General features: G+C 50.0%; 2 protein-coding genes across 3 annotated transcripts; one reads left to right on the top strand and one right to left on the bottom strand.

Moving 5' to 3' along the window:
* The first annotated feature begins 2,569 nt into the window (after positions 1–2,569).
* Positions 2,570–6,387, top strand: ZFP57 (ZFP57 zinc finger protein). Its single transcript, XM_012736286.3, has 4 exons — positions 2,570–3,315; positions 3,759–3,885; positions 4,315–4,419; positions 5,114–6,387. Exons 1-4 carry the CDS (start codon positions 2,899–2,901, stop codon positions 6,346–6,348), a joined length of 1,884 nt encoding a protein of 627 aa, XP_012591740.3. The 5' UTR covers positions 2,570–2,898; the 3' UTR covers positions 6,349–6,387.
* Positions 6,388–6,486: 99 nt separating this feature from the next.
* MOG (myelin oligodendrocyte glycoprotein) lies at positions 6,487–19,403 on the bottom strand. 2 transcript variants are annotated; one of them, XM_012736291.3, is made up of 8 exons: positions 19,216–19,403; positions 17,704–18,051; positions 11,952–12,065; positions 10,318–10,338; positions 9,973–9,993; positions 7,988–8,104; positions 7,702–7,722; positions 6,487–7,310 (listed from the first exon to the last, which is right to left on the bottom strand). In XM_012736291.3, the coding sequence occupies exons 1-8, from the start codon at positions 19,370–19,372 to the stop codon at positions 7,297–7,299; spliced, it is 813 nt and encodes a 270-aa protein (XP_012591745.3). In that variant the 5' UTR covers positions 19,373–19,403; the 3' UTR covers positions 6,487–7,296. The 2 variants fall into 2 exon arrangements, with proteins under 2 accessions (XP_012591745.3, XP_012591746.1); XM_012736292.3 differs by lacking the exon at positions 7,988–8,104 and having other exon boundaries at positions 19,216–19,401.
* Between the last annotated feature and the right edge of the window lie 265 nt (positions 19,404–19,668).

Genomic DNA, 19,668 nt, shown 5'->3' on the forward strand with positions numbered 1-19,668 from the left:
GCCCCTAATCTTGACGGCGCTTCCAGCCTCTGCGGTGCCTCTGGGAAACCTGGGCTGGTCTGGGTTGTGGCTGGGTGTCCTGTCCACTCCGGGCACGCTGGGGACTCGGCGCCAAGGAGGGGCTCAGGGCACACGCTGGGAGTCGGAATTCCAGAGAGGACATTTCGGGACAGACGGGCTTCGGGCATGCCGTCCCAGCCGGTGGCGCCACTTCTGAGCACAGGCGCCCACGCAGCGGGTGAGAGGAGGTGCCCGCGGCGCCGCGCAGCGGTGAGCCGAGCAGCCTGGGGCCGCCCCGCGGGCGCGTGCAGGCCGGGGCGCGGGAGCGGGGCGCGCCCGGACGGCGAGCGCAGGGTCGGGCCGGCCGCGATCTGTGCGCGGGGACCGGGCGATGGCTGCGAAGGGTTCTTGAAGGCTTGAGCAGAGGCCCAAAGTGTTGGGGGCGTCGAACGAGGACCCCACAAGGCCTTGCGGACGTGTTGGGGGGTTCGGTTGTTCTCAGAACTGCTGTGGGAAGCCATTGAAGGTTTGCGGGTAGAGAGATTGGTGGAAAATGGCGACACATTACTCAGGGGATTTACATTCTAGAAGGGCGGACAGGCGGGCCCCGACAACCTCATAGGCGACCTCCAGCCCCTAACGGCCACAAGAGTCCAGTGAGTTTTACCCGGCCTCCTCCCACCCTCCAGCCTGGTTGCGCCTGGGGCCTCAGGGTGAGGAAAACGCCGTCGGAGGTAAATGGGGGGCTGCAGGGGGGGTGTTGGCAGCAGCTGCCGAGATTCAGGCCCCGCGGGGTTAGAATCGGCACCAGAGGCCTCTTCCTGCCACGCCAGCGAGTGCCACCAGGAGGACTAGTGAGTGCTGTGGCCCTCCCTGCTGCAAGGCCGGAAGCCGGTGGGCGAGGACACTGTCGCTGAGGCTGTTGTGAGTGTGGTTGGCTGGGAAGCAGAGGAATTATCCCAGATCTGCATACCTTTCCAGATGAGTGTGAATGACCTTGAAAGAAAGAAAGGAAAGGGAAGGAAGGGCAGTGGAGAGAAAGTGAAAGGAAGGAAGGAAATCAAATTCCTATCCCAGAAATGCTATTCTTAAATGCCATTTTTCCTAACTGGTATTTTCAATTCCACAACCCTTCCCGAAAGGTGAAAGGAAAAAAAGTTAACACGTTTTTATGTTTTCCTCTCTATCTTGAGGAGGAGAGATGAGGGTGAGTGGCCACCCCGCAGGAAAAGGCGGGAGTCAGCCATCTTTGCGTCAGAGCAGGAGGTTTCCAAGGCTGCGCAGGGAGCTCCAGCCCTGTGCTCATTCGGAGCCCTGAGTAGACGACTGCTGTTGGGTTGTGACTGATATTATTCGTTACAAGGCAACGTCTACATAGTGTCCCCCCTTATCCACGGGGGATTTGTTCCAAGACACCCCAATGGATGGCTGAAACCACAGCTAGTGCTGAAGCCTGTATAAACTGTTTTTCTTATACACACCTATAAGAAAGTTTAACTTATGGTCGAGCAGGATGGCTCACGCCTGTAATCCTAGCACTCTGGGAGGCCGAGGCGGGTGGATTGCTCCAGGTCAGGAGTTCAAAACCAGCCTGAGCAAGAGCGAGACCCTGTCTCTACTATAAATAGAAAGAAATTAATTGGCAAACTAATATATATAGAAAAAATTAGCTGGGCATGGTGGTGCATGCCTGTAGTCCCAGCTACTCGGGAGGCTGAGGCAGGAGGATTGCTTGAGCCCAGGAGTTTGAGGTTGCTGTGAGCTAGGCTGACGCCACGGCACTCACTCTAGCCTGGGCAACAAAGTGAGACTCTGTCTCAAAAAAAACAACAAAAAAAGAAAGTTTAATTTACAAATTAGGCACAGTAAGAGATTAACAACAATAACTAATAATAAAATAGAACAATTACAGCAACATGCTTTAATAAAAGTTATATGCATGTGGTATCTCTCAGAGCATCTTATTGTAGATCTTAGCAACCTCAGCATATGATTTGTTTTTCCCCTTAAATCAAGAACTTTCGCCTTTTCACTTATTGGAAGTGCTGTAGGTTTCTCTTGGCCTCTCTGAATTGCCAGCATCACCACTCTTGCTCCTGGAGGTGATTATTCAGCAAACCAAGGGGTACTTGGATACAAGCACTGTGATACCAGGACAGTTGACCTTTTGGCGGAGATGGCTGGAGACGACTGTCCGCTGCGAGTATATGCTGGACGAGGGACGACTCGTGCCTGTGTGCTAGAGTAGGAAGGCAAGAGTTCATCACTGCTCAGAGCAGCACACATTTAAAGCTTAGGGATTGTTTATTTCTGGAATTTTTCATTTAATATTTTTGTGCCATGGTTAACCATGGGTAACTGAAACCACAGAAAAGGAAACTACAGATAAGGGGTGACTACTGTATATATTAAAACTAGGGGTCACAGAATTTTTCATTTTTTTGTGCTGAAAGGGATCTTCAAGAGTGACCCCTTTATTCTCATGTGTCTGATGAAGCCAGGTCAGAGACAACGAAGAGACTCACTCAAGGTGGTTTGTGACGGGTCCAGGGCTGGTCACACCAAGCACACAATTTTCAGTGGCACTGAGTCAAGGGTTTAAGCACTGACTTAGGGGACTGTGGCTTAGGAGTGTCCTTGGCCAGGCTACTTGCATCTCTGCGCTTTGGGCCATTAAGATGGGGCCAGTACTCACCCCTGGGCAGCGCTGAGAGGATTCGATGGTACAGAGCAGGGGGTTAACAACTAGCTCCTGGCATTCCCTGACCAAACAAGGAAGGTGCTTCATACTCTCCTTCTTGCTGATATGTTTTGTCTCTCTCTGACCTCAGGTTTCTAGAAGCAGGGTGGAACAGAGGCCAGACACACCCCTCCCCCCCAGCCTGGCGTTGCTGGATAATGGCAGTTGGGCCAAGGGTGAGCAGGGCCCTCAACTCTGTGGCCCAGACCTCGAGGGAACCAAAGGTGTCCTCAGCCGTGGAAGAGGAGAATCTGGACAGCACAACCAAAAAGGAAGACAGCCCCTCGGAGCAGACACATTTGTCACAGGAAGCCACATCAAATCCTGGGGCCCCTGTGGGGCGTCCCCCTCTGCTTGATTCTGGGGAGGTGGATAGCTCCAGGAAGGAGACCAGCCAGCCCTGGGGGCCAACCCAGGAGTGGGTAAAGGAAGAAGGAGGCACCAGGGAAGAGAAAGTGCTTGACTGGCTGAAGCCGATGGAATCCGTGCAGAAGACGTCCCCGTGGGTGGGCGAGGTGGCAACTGCCCTGAAGGCAGCCATGAAAACAGAGAGCTGGTGGGAAGCATGGGTGCAGGTGAGGGGCCAAGCTAGAGACAGGTAGGAACCTGGACTCCAGGAGCGCTTCCATCCATTCCCCTGCCTGCAGGCCAGATGAAATCTCAGGTTATTGCTGGCTGAACAGCACCCAGGAAGAGGAGCCGCAAGACCTTTTTCCATCTCCCATGCCACCCGGCATCCTCTGTGGAGCACTTCCTGAAACTTGTCAGAGTGGCAGCCCTGTTGCCTTTGCTCTTCTTTCCATTTATATTCTGTGTATCTTCTCCCCGCTGCCCCATCTTTCTGCCTTTCTTTCCACCCTTTCCTTTCCATACTTCACAGTTGCTGGCTTTTTGTGTCTTTCATATTTCTCTCCTGCTTCCATGGTTTTATTATTTTCTTAGGTTTCGTTCTCTGAACTTTGCGATAGATGTCAGTCTGTGTGTATGTGGACTCCCTCAGTTTCTCCTACTGTTTTAGAAGCCAGTCACCTTTGAGGATGTGGCAGTGAATTTCTCGCAGGAAGAGTGGGAATGTCTCGGTGCCAGTCAGAGGGTCCTTTACCAGGATGTCATGTCAGAGACCTTCAGGAACCTAGAGTCTGTGGGTAAGAGGCTGGGCTTCCCTCCTGTGCCCCTGGAACATCCAGCTTCCCTGGGCAGGGAGATTGGCTCACAGTTAGTTTCACTGGCCCCTGGTTCTAATCTATACCTTTCAGGTGTGAAAGATCTGGAGGACTAAGCTCAGGGGTAAAAAGAGAAGCAATGAAAGCAAATATGAAGGCAAAGATAGCACTTGTAAAATGATAACAGTGTTCTCAAACATGCAAATTTGCATATTCATCCAATCAGTATTTACTAAGTTACTCCTGCATGCCGGGACTCTACCGGGAACTGGCCCTCTGAATGCCTCCTCCCTGCATCTAAGTGTCCCAGGCTGTGTTCTGAAACAAAGGGCACAGGAGGCAGCCTGTTGTCCATCAGGTATGAAGGTGCAGCCTGGGACCAACTCACCTCTTTCTCATCCCACTCGCCAGCCAGAGCCTTTCTGCATAAACCAGATCTGGTCAGCAAGCTGGAGCAAGAAGAGGAGCAGTGGAGAGCGTGTCTCCATCCCCCAGACAGAGAAGGTCTCCTTTCAGGTAAGCACTGCAAGGGAGAGAGGAAGGTACAAAGGGCTGGGACAAGCCCTGGAGGGAGGGAGAGTGACTGAGCGTCAGGCTCTGTGTGTCCTCTCCTAGCCTGCGCCTTTCCAGACGGCTCAGACATGAGGTGGAAGAGACCTTGTGATCACAGTCTCCAGTCCCTTGGCTTCAAGATGACTGTCAGCCTTTCGGGGCACGGGAATGTCTAGAGATTGAGAGAGTACATGTAGGTTGCTTCTGTCTGTGATACTGCTCAGATTAAAAAGTTCTTTCCAAGAGAAAACAGAAGCGAAGGAGAGAGGCTTGATGCTGGCTTTGAGTAAGGAAGGCTTGTTCCTGGGGGCAGAGTGAGGATTAACAGCACCTCTTCACTCTCGTGTGCCCCAGTGTGCGTGAGGTTTCACGTGGTTGCCTGTGGGGTTTCTGTGGGACTGTGAGCAATATTGACAATGAGAGAAAATGGATTTCAAGAAATGTGGTTATGAGTTAAAATTCAGATCTCTGGTGCTGATTTTTATTTGCTTTTAATTTGAAAAGCCAAACTTTTTCCTTATTTCTAGTCTTTGAGGCCCAGGGGTGAGGATGGCTGTGCTGGGTGGGAAAGCAGGGACAGAGGGGAGTGGCCTGGGCTGGACAGCTCGAGCTGGGCTCTCACAGTGACTCTTGCAGTCTTCTTCCTCATTCTCCACAGGAGACAAGGAGGAGGCTCGTCATGAACAAGAGCAGAATCTGATGGATGAGGGGACTAGTGACGACAAGAAGGTCACTCTCGCTTGCGGAGGGGCCTGCCAGTGCCCGTCCTCTGCTCTAGCCAGGTCTGTGGGCAGGACCCCCGTGTTCCAAGCATCCCAGGCTGGGCCACCCTTTTTCTGCCACGCCTGTGGCAAGGGTTTCAGCAGGCGCTCCTCCCTCTACAGCCACCGGTTTGTCCACAGCCCCAAGCAGACTAACAGCTGCAGGAAGTGCGGGAAGTTGTTCCGGACCCCCAAGTCCCTTAGCTACCACCGACGCGTGCACCTGGGGGAGAGGCCCTTCTCTTGCTTGCTCTGTGACAAGACCTACTGTGATGCTTCTGGGCTGAGTCGCCACCGCCGCGTCCATCTGGGTTACCGGCCCCACTCGTGCTCTGTGTGCGGGAAGGCCTTCCGGGACCAGTCTGAGGTCAAACGCCACCAGAAGATACACCAAACCCAAGAGCCGGTGGCCGGAACCCGGGACTGCACTGTGAGGATTCCAGGCGCCACCGCTGGGTGCCAGACGCCCATCATTGGAAGCCCAGGGGCGGTCCAGGAGCTTGTGGGTGTGGGCCACGCACCGGTGGCCAGGACCCAGGAATCCACACTTAGAACTGAGTGTCCTGTGGCCCAGACCCAACCCCCTGTGCTTGAGAACGAAGCCCCTGCGACCAGCACCCAGGCACCTAACACTAAGGCCCCCTGCCTAGGTAGCAGATCCAACTTTCATCCAGTGAAGCCCTCACGATTCATGGTCTCTTGCCCCCATTGTCCCTCGACTTTTAGCACGAAAGACTATCTTTCCAGCCACCAGAAGACCCATCCCACAGAGCAGCTTAACTGCTGCTTCCATTGCGCCAAGTCCTTCAGTTCATTCTCCAGGCTGGCCAGGCACCAGCAGACCCACTGGAAGCAGAAGATCTACCGCTGCCCGATCTGTGACCTGTGCTTTGGAGAGAAGGAGGGCCTCGTGGGTCACTGGAAGGGCTACAAAGGCCGGGAACTGTGTCTGGGCAGCAGTCGTAAATGCTGGGTCACCCTGGGCCAGTGGCTTGGCTTCTTCCACGATGCCGCCCCCATGGCTGGAAAGGATGAAAAGCGTGTAGGAAATGGGTCTCCTCCCTGGATCCACACGCCCCGGAGGCGGGGCAAGCGGGCAAAGCAGAAGAGGCAGCAGGGTCTTGAAACATAAGTAAATGGCCTTCCTGACTGAGGTCTTTCTTCGCGTTTGGTTTTCCTGAGGACTGACCTCCGGGGCAAGGAGGCTGGGTTAGAGGGAGAGAGGTGAGTGGATAATGAAGGAAATATAAAATCAGAGGGAAAAGAAAGGTGCACATGGAAACTCATATTATTGTTAGTTAGCACCTAGCTTGTTTCTTTGTGTCTGATAGACCATCAAGTGGTAATTGTTGAATGAAACCATGGCCACTGGTAGGTGCGAGGATGAGAGGAGTCTGAGGGGCCCACAGACATACAAGTGGAAGGGAAGCCTTCTGAGACGGGTGCCCGGCTCTCACCCCTTGTTCCCCCGAGTCCTTGCTAGGCTTTGAGACAAGATGGAGCCCTGGCCAGTATCCTGTGGGCCTCTCCTCATCTCCACGGTGATTAGGCTCCCCCATCCTCACTCTGCGGCTCCCTCAATCTCCCTTTGCAGTTTTGGATTCTTTCTGCGCCTTCACGCCTTCCCTCCTACCCTCCACACCTTTCAGCTCTGCCCAGTCAGGGCGGGGGTCTTGGGAAAAACTACTCCCATCTACAGAGCTGGCCTGCTGCAACCCTCAGGGAGGAGGGCCCTGGTCTGCAGCTCGTGGCAGAGGCCCTCCTGTCTCTGCCCTCCAACACAGGCATCCTCAGAAGAAGAGAGCACCTGCCTGGCCTTAGCCAGAGAGGACTTCCAGGTAGGACAGGAGAGGAGTGGGAAAATGTGGCTAGAAAAAAGGGAAGGAGCTAGAGGAAGGAAGAGAAAAGGTAGAAGGGAAATCAAATCGTTTGGAATTCAGAGTGTTCCTGGAAGTGCAGATTGGGAAGTCCCCACAGCAAAGATGCCAGTGAGTGTGCAACTTGATGAATGAGACATCCCCAAGGACCAATCCTTGGCCCAACCAGGCTTTCCTCCACCCCTGCCAAGATGTGACATCACTCAGAAGGGGTTTCCTAGAAGAAAGAAAAAGTAACATGAAAAGTCTGTGCCAGTGGTCTCTATCATGAAACTGTGAATCAGGGTCATCTTGTCTCTGTGCCCACTTCCGTGGCTAGTCTGGAGCTGAGGCACAGGGCAGCCAGCCTGGGATGGGGTCCACAAGGGCACGACAGTGGGGCACATTGAGCCACAGGCGGGAGTGCCTACAGCCTCTTTCCCTGCCACCTGGGAACTGTCCAGCATCCACCCCCTTCCCTTCTGCCTCTCAGGTGAGGGAGCCTCCTCCCCCACACTCCAGCCACTCCTTCCCTTTGGGATGGATCCCTCCGTGGCCCCCTCTTCCTCTTGTTGGTCTGTCTCCCTTCCCTGGCTTTTTACTCTCCTCTTGTAAGAAAAAGAACTTACTTAGCTCTTCAAGGAATTGCCCTGAAAACAGAGAGAAACAATTAGTTGATTGGTGGAAGGTGACTAGCTCCTTCCCCCACGCCTCCCTGTGAAATCTGGAGTTACCCACCCCACTTTCTGCTGAGCGATGCCACAGATCCAGTAAGGGTTCCCTTTGGTTTGAGGAGCCCAGAAGGAAGTCCCAGCCCCCCACTTTTGTGCCCTGGTTCCATTCTCTTTCTGCTTCCCATCCAGGGCTGCCTTGGTTCCCAACTACTTGGTCCTGCCTGCTGCCCAGCCACTGCACCTGCTAGTCTTCGATGTAGCCAGTTGTAGCAGATGATCAAGGCAACCAGAGGGCCAAGGACCGGCACGATTACAAACAGGGCTATCTTCCAGCTGGGCACCCTCAGAAAGTGCGGATCTGAATTGTTCACCAGAACAAACGGGGTTAACACGCATTTCTCCTCCTGCCCCAACCACCCTTCTCCTTTTTGAGTTTCTTAACCAGAGGTTCAAGAACACCAAAGGATTCTAGGGGCAAAATCCAGGTAGTCTGTGAACTTGGATGAGAAAAGCACTACCTCTTTATTTCCACTAACTGGATTTAGCATTTTCTTCCATTAAAAATATAAGCAGGCCGGGCACGGTGGCTCAGGCCTGTAATCCTAGCACACTGGGTGGCTGAGGCTTGCCAATTGCTCAAGGTCAGGAGTTTGAACCCAGCCTGAGCAAGAGCGAGACCCCGTCTCTACTATAAATAGAAAGAAATTAATTGGCCAACTAATATATATAGAAAAAAATTAGCCAGGCATGGTGGCACATGCCTGTAGTCCCAGCTACTTGGGAGGCTGAGGCAGCAGGATTGCTTGAACCCAGGAGTTTGAGGTTGCTGTGAGCTAAGCTGACACCATGGCACTCACTCTAGCCTGGGCAACAAAGTGAGACTCTGTCTCCAAAAAAAAAAAAATATATATATATATATATATAAGCAACTATCGCTTCTCGGCCTTTTGGCTAAGATCAAGTGCAAAAATATAAGCAACTAAGGGGAGAGGTGGGGCAAGGGCAATATACATAACCTTAACATTTGTACCCCATAATATGCTGAAATATATATATATGTATAAGCAACTAACCAGAGTATCAGCAGTACCTGTGACCCAATCAGCAGTGGAAACCACAGGTGCTTTTCTTCCCATTAGAGTTGTTGCAGAAATCTTGAAATACTGTATATGTGTATCAATACTTTGAAATTACAAGTTATTAGACTTGCTACTATATTACCACTTTTGCATTACTTTTGGTAAAGAAATATTTGTCACTATATCACAAATTTGCTTATATGTTGAAAACCGTATGTCAATACAATGATTTTTTCATAATCTTATTATATTTTATGTGCATATTTAAAAGCATTATTCTGGAAAGGGGTCCTTTAGGCTTTTTCAGACAGCCAAAGAAATTCATGGTGCAAAAAGAGTTAAGACCTTTGATATTCAAATCCTGCAAAACAAGATTCCTCCTCTTTAGGTGTGCAAAGACTGTGTGAGATCTGCACACCGGTCTAATGTCATAAATCCCAGTATAGAACCCTCATGTACACTGAGTGCCAGGGGAGCAGAGTAGGGTCACCTGTGGACTCAGGAGGAGAGGCTATTCAGGAAGGTTGCTCAGAGCAGGGACCATCTGCTCTGCCCATTGCCATCTTATTTCTGCAATGTTTTCTCTACAAATATTTGTATGTTCTTTTGTTACAGGGATTGTCCATATGCACTGGGCAATCAGTAGTGGATAAAAAGGGCAGAGACCATGTTCTTGAGGGGTCAACTTCCTACTGGGGCTTGGTGGCTCTTCACTTTTCCTCCAAGAAGCCTTCCCTGATTAGTCAATGTTCTGTACTCATGAAAACTCATCCTGCCGTGGTAGTGCAGTACATGATGTATATGTCCTTTGTTTTCTTGATCAAGTATATATTTCACCTTCTCACTAAACACTAAGTTTATGTGCAAAGCATCTGTTTACTTCCCTTTTGTAATTCCCGAGAAGAGAAATGACGTGCATAAGGAGTTAACAGAATGCGTTAACTTTTTTTGTAAAGCGGTTAGTATTATACCTGGCAAATAAAAGCAGTACATGAGTATTTATTTTTATCTCACCAATCCTAACTGCAAATTACGACTTTTTCAAAGAAAGAAAAAGAGAAGGGGGGCTCAGTCCCTGTTCCCCCGTGACTGGAATCCAAGTCAAACACTCAGTTGACCTGGGAGGGCCGGACACACCAGCACTCACCAAAAGTCCGGTGGAGATTCTCTGAAAGGGAAACAAATGGAAATGGACTCAGTGGGGTGCTCAAAGGATCCTTTCTCCCCAGAGTCTTTGTTATTTTATTGCTTAAAACTGATTCTAGTCAAGACACTCTATAGAGAAAGGACAACTGGAGGATTTCACTTAGGGTAGGGGAGGGCAATGAGACTTCCCACAATTCTTGGTGGTTATGATTTGAAGTAGTGAATTTTCCAACTGAAGGGAGGACAGGGTACCAGGAGAGAGGCAGAGGTGGGCCAAGAACATGACATTTCAGTTGTGCCAAAAGACCAAAAGGGAAGGATTGGGAGAGAGGGGCCTGGAACTCACCTAGCTCTGCTCGAAGTTTTCCTAAAACAGAAAAAGGCAACATTTTAGTTCCTGGCTAGGAGGGCCTTGCACCCCTGCCGGGGCCACCCACAGACTATTCTCCGCAGCCCTGAGCCCTGAGAGGGCGGGAAGGGCAGCTGAGTCAGTTCCCGGAGGCTCTGATCGCTGGCTCTGATCTGGGTTAAGTAGTGGAATAAATAATTCAAAGGACAGGCCAGGCATGGTGGCTCAGGCCTGTAATCCTAGTACTCTGGAAGGCCTAGGCGGGAAGATTGCTTGAGCTCAGGAGTTTGAGGCCAGCAAGAGTGAGACCCCATCTCTACTAAAAATAGAAGGAAATTATCTCTGCAACTAAAAATATAGAGGAAAAAAAAAGTTAGCCGGGCATGGTGGTGCGTGCCTGTAGTCCCAGCTACTCAGGAGGCTGAGGCAGGAGGATTGCTTGAGCCCAGGAGTTTGAGGTTGCTGTGAGCTAGGCCAATGCCACAGCCCTCAAAGGACAGTTCCCCAAACCTAAGGGAGTTTCTGATACCTCCCCACTGCTCTCCCTCCTCTTGGCAGTTCCTAGTTCACTCCACCACTCCTGCCTGCCTGCCTGCTGGGTTGCCCTTTGGTGAGTTCAAAGCCACTTCCCATCTGAATGAGGAAGGAAGAGCTAGATATTTAGGGAGCAGCCATGTTGTGACCAATCTGTACCAGGCACTTTACATGACATTATCCCTTTTAGTTCTCCCCCAAATTTAGGAAGGATAATGTTTTCTCCCACTTGACAGACATGGCGACTTGGGCTCAGAGAACCTGACAATTTTGCTCAGAGCTCAGTGCCTGATGTGGGGTTCAAACCCAGGCCTGGGTCTAACATTCAGGTTCTTTCTGCTCAGCCATGTGGGCGGAAGGCCTTTTCCATGTGGAGGAAGTAGGCAGTAGTAGGAAGTAGTAGGTAGGAAGTAGGAAATAGATAGTAGTAACCAAGCATCCAGGAAGAATTCAGGGGAGAGAAAAGACGCACCGTTGATCTCTCTAATTCCTGCACCTCTCCCCATACCCTCCTTGGTGCTTTAGCCTCTTTAACAAGCGGGAGGTGAGCGCAGTGAAGGTCCATCTTGCTTTGGCATAGAGGAGACGCCTGGGGAGGGAGAGGGCTCGGGAGGCAAGCTCTGGGTGCAAAAGAGGAGCTTCAGGGACAGCTGAACCTGAATCCTCAGTGTTGGATGGAGAAGAAGGAGGAAACAATTTTTGAACACCTACCATGTGCTTCATTTCAGAGTCTTTAGTTAATACTCCTAATAGCCTCAGCCTGTCTGACTTTGAAACTCACACTCTCCCAGTTGCAAGGAGCTGCTAGGGATGATACAGCGGCCTGCGCTCTGCCACTCATAAGCTGTGTCACTTTGAGTGAGTCACTGAGCCACTCTTGGCCTCAGTTGTCTCCTCTGTAAAATGGGGTTATTATGTGCCATACTTACCCCATAGGGAAATGCAAGGCCCTATTACTCAGACGAAAGCATTCAGTAGCACTCTGGAGTTCTAAACCCAGAAGTCACTCAAAATAACTGTTAACTGATGTAGCTCCAAGAGACCAGCTCATTTTAGCGAAGGATCTTGATCCGCCACCCGCTGCCCCGTCCCCGTACCTCTCAGTCTGTGCTGCAGGCAGAGGAAGAGGAGGCCCACCGCGATCTGCAGGAGGAGCACCGGCAGCACGGCGATGAGAACCAGCACTCCAGGGCTGACCCAGTAGAAGGGATCTGAAAGGCAGAACCCACATTGCCCAGCGTTTCATCCTTAGCCGGATAAAGGAGTAAACATTACTGCGGTGTGAAAAAGGTGACACAGAATTGACACTGGAGGTTAGCCTCAAGGAAAAGTGGTCTTGTTTCCAGGCATGGATAGTGGTTTAAAACAGCAGTCCCCAACCTTTTTGGCACCAGGGACCGTTTTCATGGAAGACTATTTTTCCACAGACCAGGGGGCGGGGATGGTTTCAGGATGATTCAAGCACATTGCATTTATTGTACACTTTATTTCTATTATTATTACATTGTAATATAGAATGAAATAATTATGCAATAATATATAAAGAAATAATTATATAATATATGATGAAATAATTATGCAACTCCAGAGTTGGGGACCCCTGGTTTAGAATGACAAGTGGTTTAAAGCCAAGACTGCTGTTTGGGGAGTTTTAAGAACAGGCTGAGGAACTCAGATCTGATCTCAAGGCCACGGGGTGCCTTGAGGATTCCTAAGGGGTCTCACTCTTGCTCAGGCTGGATGCCAATTCCTGGCCTCAAATAATCCTCCCACCTTGGCCTCCCAGAGTGCTAGGATTACAGGCATGAGCCACCTCGCCCAGCCAAAATATCACTTATGTTCATCACTATTTTGAAATGACACTAATTTATTTGGGCTACCCTAAATCTCATTATTTTAACATTTTGATAATTGTATTTCAGTCTAAATGTTTCATTTTGTGTACTTAAGACATTCTTCTGAAAAGGGGTCCATCAGCTTCACCAGTCTGCCAAAGGGGTGCATGACACTCAAAAAAGTTAAAGAATCCTCTCCTGGAGCTTTTAAGAAGGTGGGATGTGCAGGGTTTGGTCTGCTCAGATATGGAGTAGGATGGCCATTGAGGGAGGGGTGACCTTCACCTCTCTGGCTCCCCCTCAGCATCCCAAAGGCTACCTGTCTAGCCTCAATGCTCCATGCTGTAGTTGAAGCCCTTTTCATCTTGTTCTCTGCTTTAGGGGGGCTACATAAGGAGACTGCCATGGAAGAAGGGATTAAGTCACAGCCAGCAACATTAAATAGGTCCAGGAGGATTGCTGAGGTATAACTACAGTCCTTCAAGCTGCAGACTAAGGCTCTTGTCTACTTTTGTGTTCCCCAGGAGAAAATGCAGCAAACTTCACCTGCAAGTCCTTAGTGAAAATTACCCATAGCAATGTGATTGAGCAGGCACGTATTTAAGGTTTCTTTTTCTCTAATTTGCACACATCTTATACATTCACAAAGGATTAGAATTATAAAAAAGAGGCTAGGCACAGTGGCTCATGTTTGTAGTCCCAGCTACTGGGAGGCTGAGGCAGGAAGATCGCTTGAGCCCAGGAGTCTGAGGGTACAGTGAGCTGTGATCACAGCGCTGCACTCCAGCAGACTTTGAATCTGATCCCGCTCAGATCTATCAGTTTACAGGAAATCCAGGGCATGGAGGACCGAGCTAAACAGCAACACAAAATGCAGACCCTGGGAAACCCTAAGGGCAAACACCAATGCATGGGTCCTATTTGGATCCCATTCAAAGAGATCAGCTGTCAAAGTGCATTTATGAAACAATTGGGGAAACCTGAACACAGACTGCGTTCTTGAGGATAGCAGGGAATTTTTGTTGATATTTTTAAAGATGTGATAATACTGTGTTTCACCAAAAATAAGACCTACCCAGGCCAGACTCGGTGACTCACGTCTGTAATTCTAGCACTCTGGGAGGCCAAGACAGGCGGATCGCTCAAGGTCAGGAGTTGGAGACCAGCCTGAGCAAGAGTGAGACCCCATCTCTACTATAAATAGAAGGAAATTAATTGGCCAACTGAAAATATATAGAAAAAACTAGCCGGGCATGGTGGCGCATGCCTGTAGTCCCAGCTACTTGGGAGTCTGAGGCAGAAGGATTGCTGGAGCCCAGGAGTTTGAGGTTGCTGTGAGTTAGGCTGACGCCACGGCACTCTAGCCTGGGCAATAGAGTGAGACTCTGTCTCAAAAAAAAAAAAAAAAAGCCCTACCCATAAAATAAGCCCTAGCAGGATTTCTAAGCATTTGCATAATAGAAGCCCTACCCTGAAAATAAGACCTAGTGATGATCGTGGCTACGCAGCGCATCTGCACAACTCATGCATGTCGTTGAGGAGCGGTAAAGAGGTAAAGAAGGTGAGCAGCCCTTCTCATCTGCCCCATCATGACAGCTACTATCCCAGAGGTGACCGGAAAGGTGTGGGCAGCCCCACCAACAAGGTCGGCTCCCCCTGTCAGGTCCCGGCCATCCTGTGCGTGCTGCAAGCTGAGGCTTTGAGGGGAAAGTCTCCTCAGTGAAGTGAGGAGCAGGACACTCTGCTGTAGGTATTGTGTGTCCCCAGGGAGAAGAAGGAAAGCTGTGGCTGCCATTTTACTCAGCACTGTGGGCCTCTGTCGTCCCCCACAGACACCAGAGCATAGGGGAAAGCTTCAGCAAGCAGGCTCCTGCTGAGCCCAGAGAGATCATTGCTGCTCCACTGTGCAGACTGGACCCAGTGCTCACTGGATCTCTGATAAATAAGCCAGCCCTGCTCATTTAATGAGAGCTCTAGTGTTCGACATGAGAGATTGGGGCCAATGGTTCTAAAGGAAACAGAGTCGCAAGCAATTCAGGATGGGATCCAGGGTTTGGAGAGTTATGATGATGTTCCAGAATAAGGCGACTTAAATATATTTGAATAAATGTAGATTGTTGTACCGTACTTAAAAAAAAACACACATCCCCTGAAAATAAGCCCTAGGGTGTCTTCTTGAGGAAAAATAAATATAAGACCCTGTCTTATTTTCGGGGAAACACAGTAGTATTGTGGTTATTTATTTATTTTTTTCTTAAAAAAGTTCTTACATTGGAGTGATCCATTCTGTGGCATTTAGCAATGAAATGATCCTGCTTCCTAGGACTTGCCTCTGCGGGTGAGTAGGGAGGGAGCAGCGCACTGGCCTGTGAACCAGGTGCTCCTGGTTTGTACCTGTGGCAGCATCCGGAAGCTGACTATGATGCTCTCTGTCTGCGCCTTTGTATTAGTACATGTTTTTAAGTTGCGTGATGGAGAGTTTAAAGAAAGGATTAGTAATAAAATCACAATAATGACAAGAAAAATAATAGGCCAGGCACGGTGGCTCACGCCTGTAATCCTAGCACTCCAGGAGGCCGACGAGGTCAGGAGTTCGAAAACAGCCTGAGCAAGAGTGAGACCCCGTCTCTACTATAAATAGGAAGGAATTACTTGGCCAACTAATATATATAGAAAAAATGAGCCGGGCTTGGTGGCGCATGCCTGTGGTCCCAGCTACTTGGGAGGCTGAGGCAGGAGGATCCCTTGAGCCCAGGAGATTGTGGTTGCTGTGAGCTGGGCTGACGCCACGGCACTCACTCTAGCCTGGGCAACAAAGTGAGACTCTGTCTCAAAAAAAAAAATAAATAAAAATAATAATGTCAAAAAGGGAGATCAAAAACGCTTTCCAGTGGCTCAGGCCTGTAATCCTAGCACTCTGGGAGGCCGAGACAGGCGGATCCTTTGAGCTGAGGAGTTCTGGAGCAGCCTGAGCAAGAGCGAGACCCCATCTCTACTAAAATAAATAGAAAGAAATTAGCTGGACAACTAAAAATACAAAAAATTAGCCGGGCATGGTGGCACATGCCTGTAATCCCAGCTACTCGGAGGCTGAGGCAGGAGGATCACCTGAGCCCAGGAGTTTGAGGTTGCTGTGAGCTATGCTGACACCACTGGCACTCTAGCCCAGGCAATAGAGTGAGACTCTGTCTCAAAAAAAAATAAAACAAAAATGCTTTCCAGAAAGAGGAGATGTAATTACACCCGGAATTTACAATAACACAATTACTCCATTTGTTTTTCTTTTGGTTTTTTTTTTGAGACAGAGTCTCACTTTGTTGCTCAGGCTAGAGTGAGTGCCGTGGCGTCAGCCTAGCTCACAGCAACCTCAAACTCCTGGGCTCAAGTGATCCTCCTGCCTCAGCCTCCAGAGTAGCTGGGACTGCAGGTATGCACTACCATGTCCGGCTAATTTTTTATATATATATATTAGCTGGCCAATTAATTTCTTTCTATTTAGAGTAGAGATGGGGTCTCGCTCTTGCTCAGGCTGGTTTTGAACTCCTGATCTCAAATGATCCACTCGACTCGGCCTCCCAGAGAGGATTACAGGCATGAGCCATGGCACCTGGCCTCCTTCATTTCATTACTAAATTTGTTGGTTTCCTGTCTCCTCAGGCTAGGTGAATGGTCCTGTTTACTTGTAAAACCATTTTTTTTTTTTTTTAAGATTCTTAGTGCAGACTATGAGAGGGGAGTAGGGGTTGGAATGTGGAAAGCAACTCAAAAGAAAACTTTCTCCCCTGAGGCAAACTTTCTGAGTCTCTCTCTCTCTTTCTTTTGTTTTTGATTTTCTTTTCTTTCTTTTTTGGCATGGTGGGACAGAGGGGCGTGTGGAGGAGGCAGCTATTGAATTAGGAAGACACTGAGCGAGAAGGAGGAAAATCTGCAACCTGGAGCGGTTTTCACTATCAAACCTCTTGGCAGGTTAGAATTCCCCAATAAAAATGCTGTGTGAAGAACATTCTATGGCATACGAGACTATTTTCATGTCCCTGCAATCTGCCTGTAGAAACAGTGTTCTGTTATTTGCACATAATGCCGCCTTCTGGTCCCAGCACTGCAAGGGTCGCCTCCTAGACATGGCAGTGAAGGGTTGTGTGCTTTTTGCACTGCAGGTGGTGGGGAGGGGAAGGAGGGGTCTGAGGCTCAGGCCCTTGGATCATCTCTGTTCTTCAATTAAATAGTGGTTCACTCTCAAAGGCCCCCCTCCATCCACTTCACCTTGTCCATATCTTAATCATCCTGAGAAAATAAACTCCAAGATCATCCATCGCACAAAACATACTGGAAACGAAGTTCTAGAGAATGGAAGTGGGGAGCTAAAGCCCACAGGTGACATCTCTTTCGTTTTATAATTACATGCAGACATTTCCTTTACTAGTTTATTATCTATGACTGAGTGCGTGTGCGTGTGCACGTGTGCGTGTGCACAAGTGCATGTGCATGTACGGGGCTGTCCGGGAAGCATCCAGCCATGGAGTGTGTTCTCGTTGTGTTGACAATGGCTGGATGCTTTCTGGACAGCACTTGTCTGTGCATACTCACAGATACAGGGTCGTGTTTTTATCCCCTACATTCTAGCTTGCTTTAATCACTCAAAAAATACCTCATGGGATCTGGTATAGCTCTAAAACAGCCTTTCTAATGGCTGCATAATAGTCATGGTTTGGATACCACCCTTTATTCAGTCATTTCTCTACTCAGGGACATTGACTTTTTTGGCAGGGCGCAGACAGGGCCCCATTCTGTTGCCTGGGCTGGAGGGCAGAGGCCTGATCACAGCTCACTGCAGCCTGTAACTCCTGGGCTTAAGGGATCCTCCTGTCTCAGCCTCCCGAGTAGCTAATTTTATTTTTTTATTTTTTGTGGAGATGGGCTCTCACTATATTGCCCATCTCAAAGGTGAGATGTTTGGGTTGAAAGATCTCATCTCAACTGAGAGAATGATCAAAGTCTCAATCTCACTACTCACCTTCCACTTTCAATTCCATTGCTGCCTCCTCTTGGTAAGAATGATCTCGGAAGAAGCAGGTGAAACCTCCTTCATCTGAGAACCTCACATTCCGGATTTTGAGGGTCACCTTTCCCTCACCAATAGTGTCTTTCAGCAGTTCTGTCCGACCGCGGTATTCAGGGGCCTGCTCTCCATCTTGGTCCTTGCCATTTCGGTAGAGATGAACCACCCTAGAGAAGGGGGGCCGGTACCACCCCACCTCCATGCCTGTGGCATTCTTCCCAGGAGACACACGGCATGGCAGTTCCACTTCATCTCCCACCAGAGCCCGGATGGGGTGCCTTGGTCCTATCACTCTGAACTGTCCTGTCCAAGACACCAAAGAGAAGAACCGAGGTTCAGAGGAACCTTGGTAGGCAGGCGTGTCGTGGGCAGGGCTGCTTCAAAACAGGGAAGGAAGGCACTCAACTTTTAAGCAGAATTCTAGAGCCAGGGAAGAGTACAGTTTTTCTTCTTGAGAAAAAAAAAAAGCCTCTGTGGATGCCTTGGACAGAACGTTCTTGCAATCATCTCATCCCGACAGATACTGCCCACCTTTTTGCCAACTGTATCCATCTCTGACTCTTCTGTCCCACCTTCAGGTTTCACCTTGGAAGGTGACCCGGAACCTCCCCTGGGCCTCCCGGTTTGGACTTGGCCAAATTTACCTGTTCTCCCCTTAGAGAGTTTGCTGCCGTCACTCCACCCACTCGAATCTCTCTCCACCCTCCGTCCTTTGTTCTCCAAATTCTCCTCTGAGATCTTGCACCCTGAAGGTAGCTATGGCTCATTCTGCTTTTCCCTGTTCCCGCAGCCTCACTGCAGCTTCTGGATCCTGCTCTGACCACATTCCCGGTCTTTTTCCTATGCGGAAATGTTTTTCAAGTCAGACCCTGAGCTACTAGGAGATAAGGCTGGTTTCTCCCTTAGACCTGGGAATGCCTCCCCAGGGAGTGGAGGACCGGGGCCTCCTGTCCCAGTCAGGTGGCTCCTGAGGTCAGGAGTCTGTGTTGTCTTTCATCTCTCCTCTGCGGAGAAGAGCAGGGCTCCTTTATAAAACTCATTGGTGCCCGATTATGCAGAGCAAACTCTCAAATATGACATGATATTATCATTCCACAAACTTTTTTTGAGATTTACTATGGACAGGCACTGCTAAGCATGTCATATATATCATCTCATTTTACCCTGACAACAGCTTCAAGAGGTTATTATTTTATCCCCCTTTGAGAGATGAAAGGCTGAAGCTGGAAAGATGGGTTAGCACCAGTCCAAGGACAGCCTTCACTTAAAGTCACATTAAAGAGTGTGGACTCTGGTTGGAAGGCTGTAAGAAGCCACTTGAAGGTTTCCAGGAAGAGAGCCGTGCCAGCAGATCCCTGTTTAGAAAGGTAACCCACACAGCAGCTCCAGGGTGACCGAAAGAGGTGGCCTCTGGAAATTAGTCTTTCTGTTCTGGGGTCTCCCCAGCGCAGGAATAATGTGTCTTACCTGCATGGCTGGAAGGCAGCTGGAGGAGGACGAGGAGAGAGAGGAGGCAACTGGGCAGAGAGGGGCTTGCTAAGCTTGCCATCTCCACTGTTCCTAGGGACAGAGAGCCCCGCAGCAGCATCAGGCCAAGCAGAGGCCCTTGGGGTACATGTCCCATGCCACTGAAAAGCCCGAGGGAGGATCTGTACGGCAGCGCTGCCCAGGCCCTGCCTCCACCCCGGCCGTGCCACAGCTGTGCCGGTAGGAACAGCCCCACGTCACCCTTGCCAGGCCCGTATACAAAAGGCCTACAGACCGAGGGCATGACCAGGGTTGCCTCCCCCCGCCCCCCGGGGAACGGAGCAGCGGCTGCCTGGTACTGGGCTTTCCCCCCCGTCGTGCCCCGGGAGGCACGGCCTCTGAGGGGTTTCTGGGGGCTGATCTGTGGAGATCCTCACTCACTGGACCTCAGGA

This window comes from Microcebus murinus, chromosome 5 (assembly GCF_040939455.1).
Source record: "Microcebus murinus isolate Inina chromosome 5, M.murinus_Inina_mat1.0, whole genome shotgun sequence".
Taxonomy (NCBI): Eukaryota; Metazoa; Chordata; class Mammalia; order Primates; family Cheirogaleidae; genus Microcebus; species Microcebus murinus.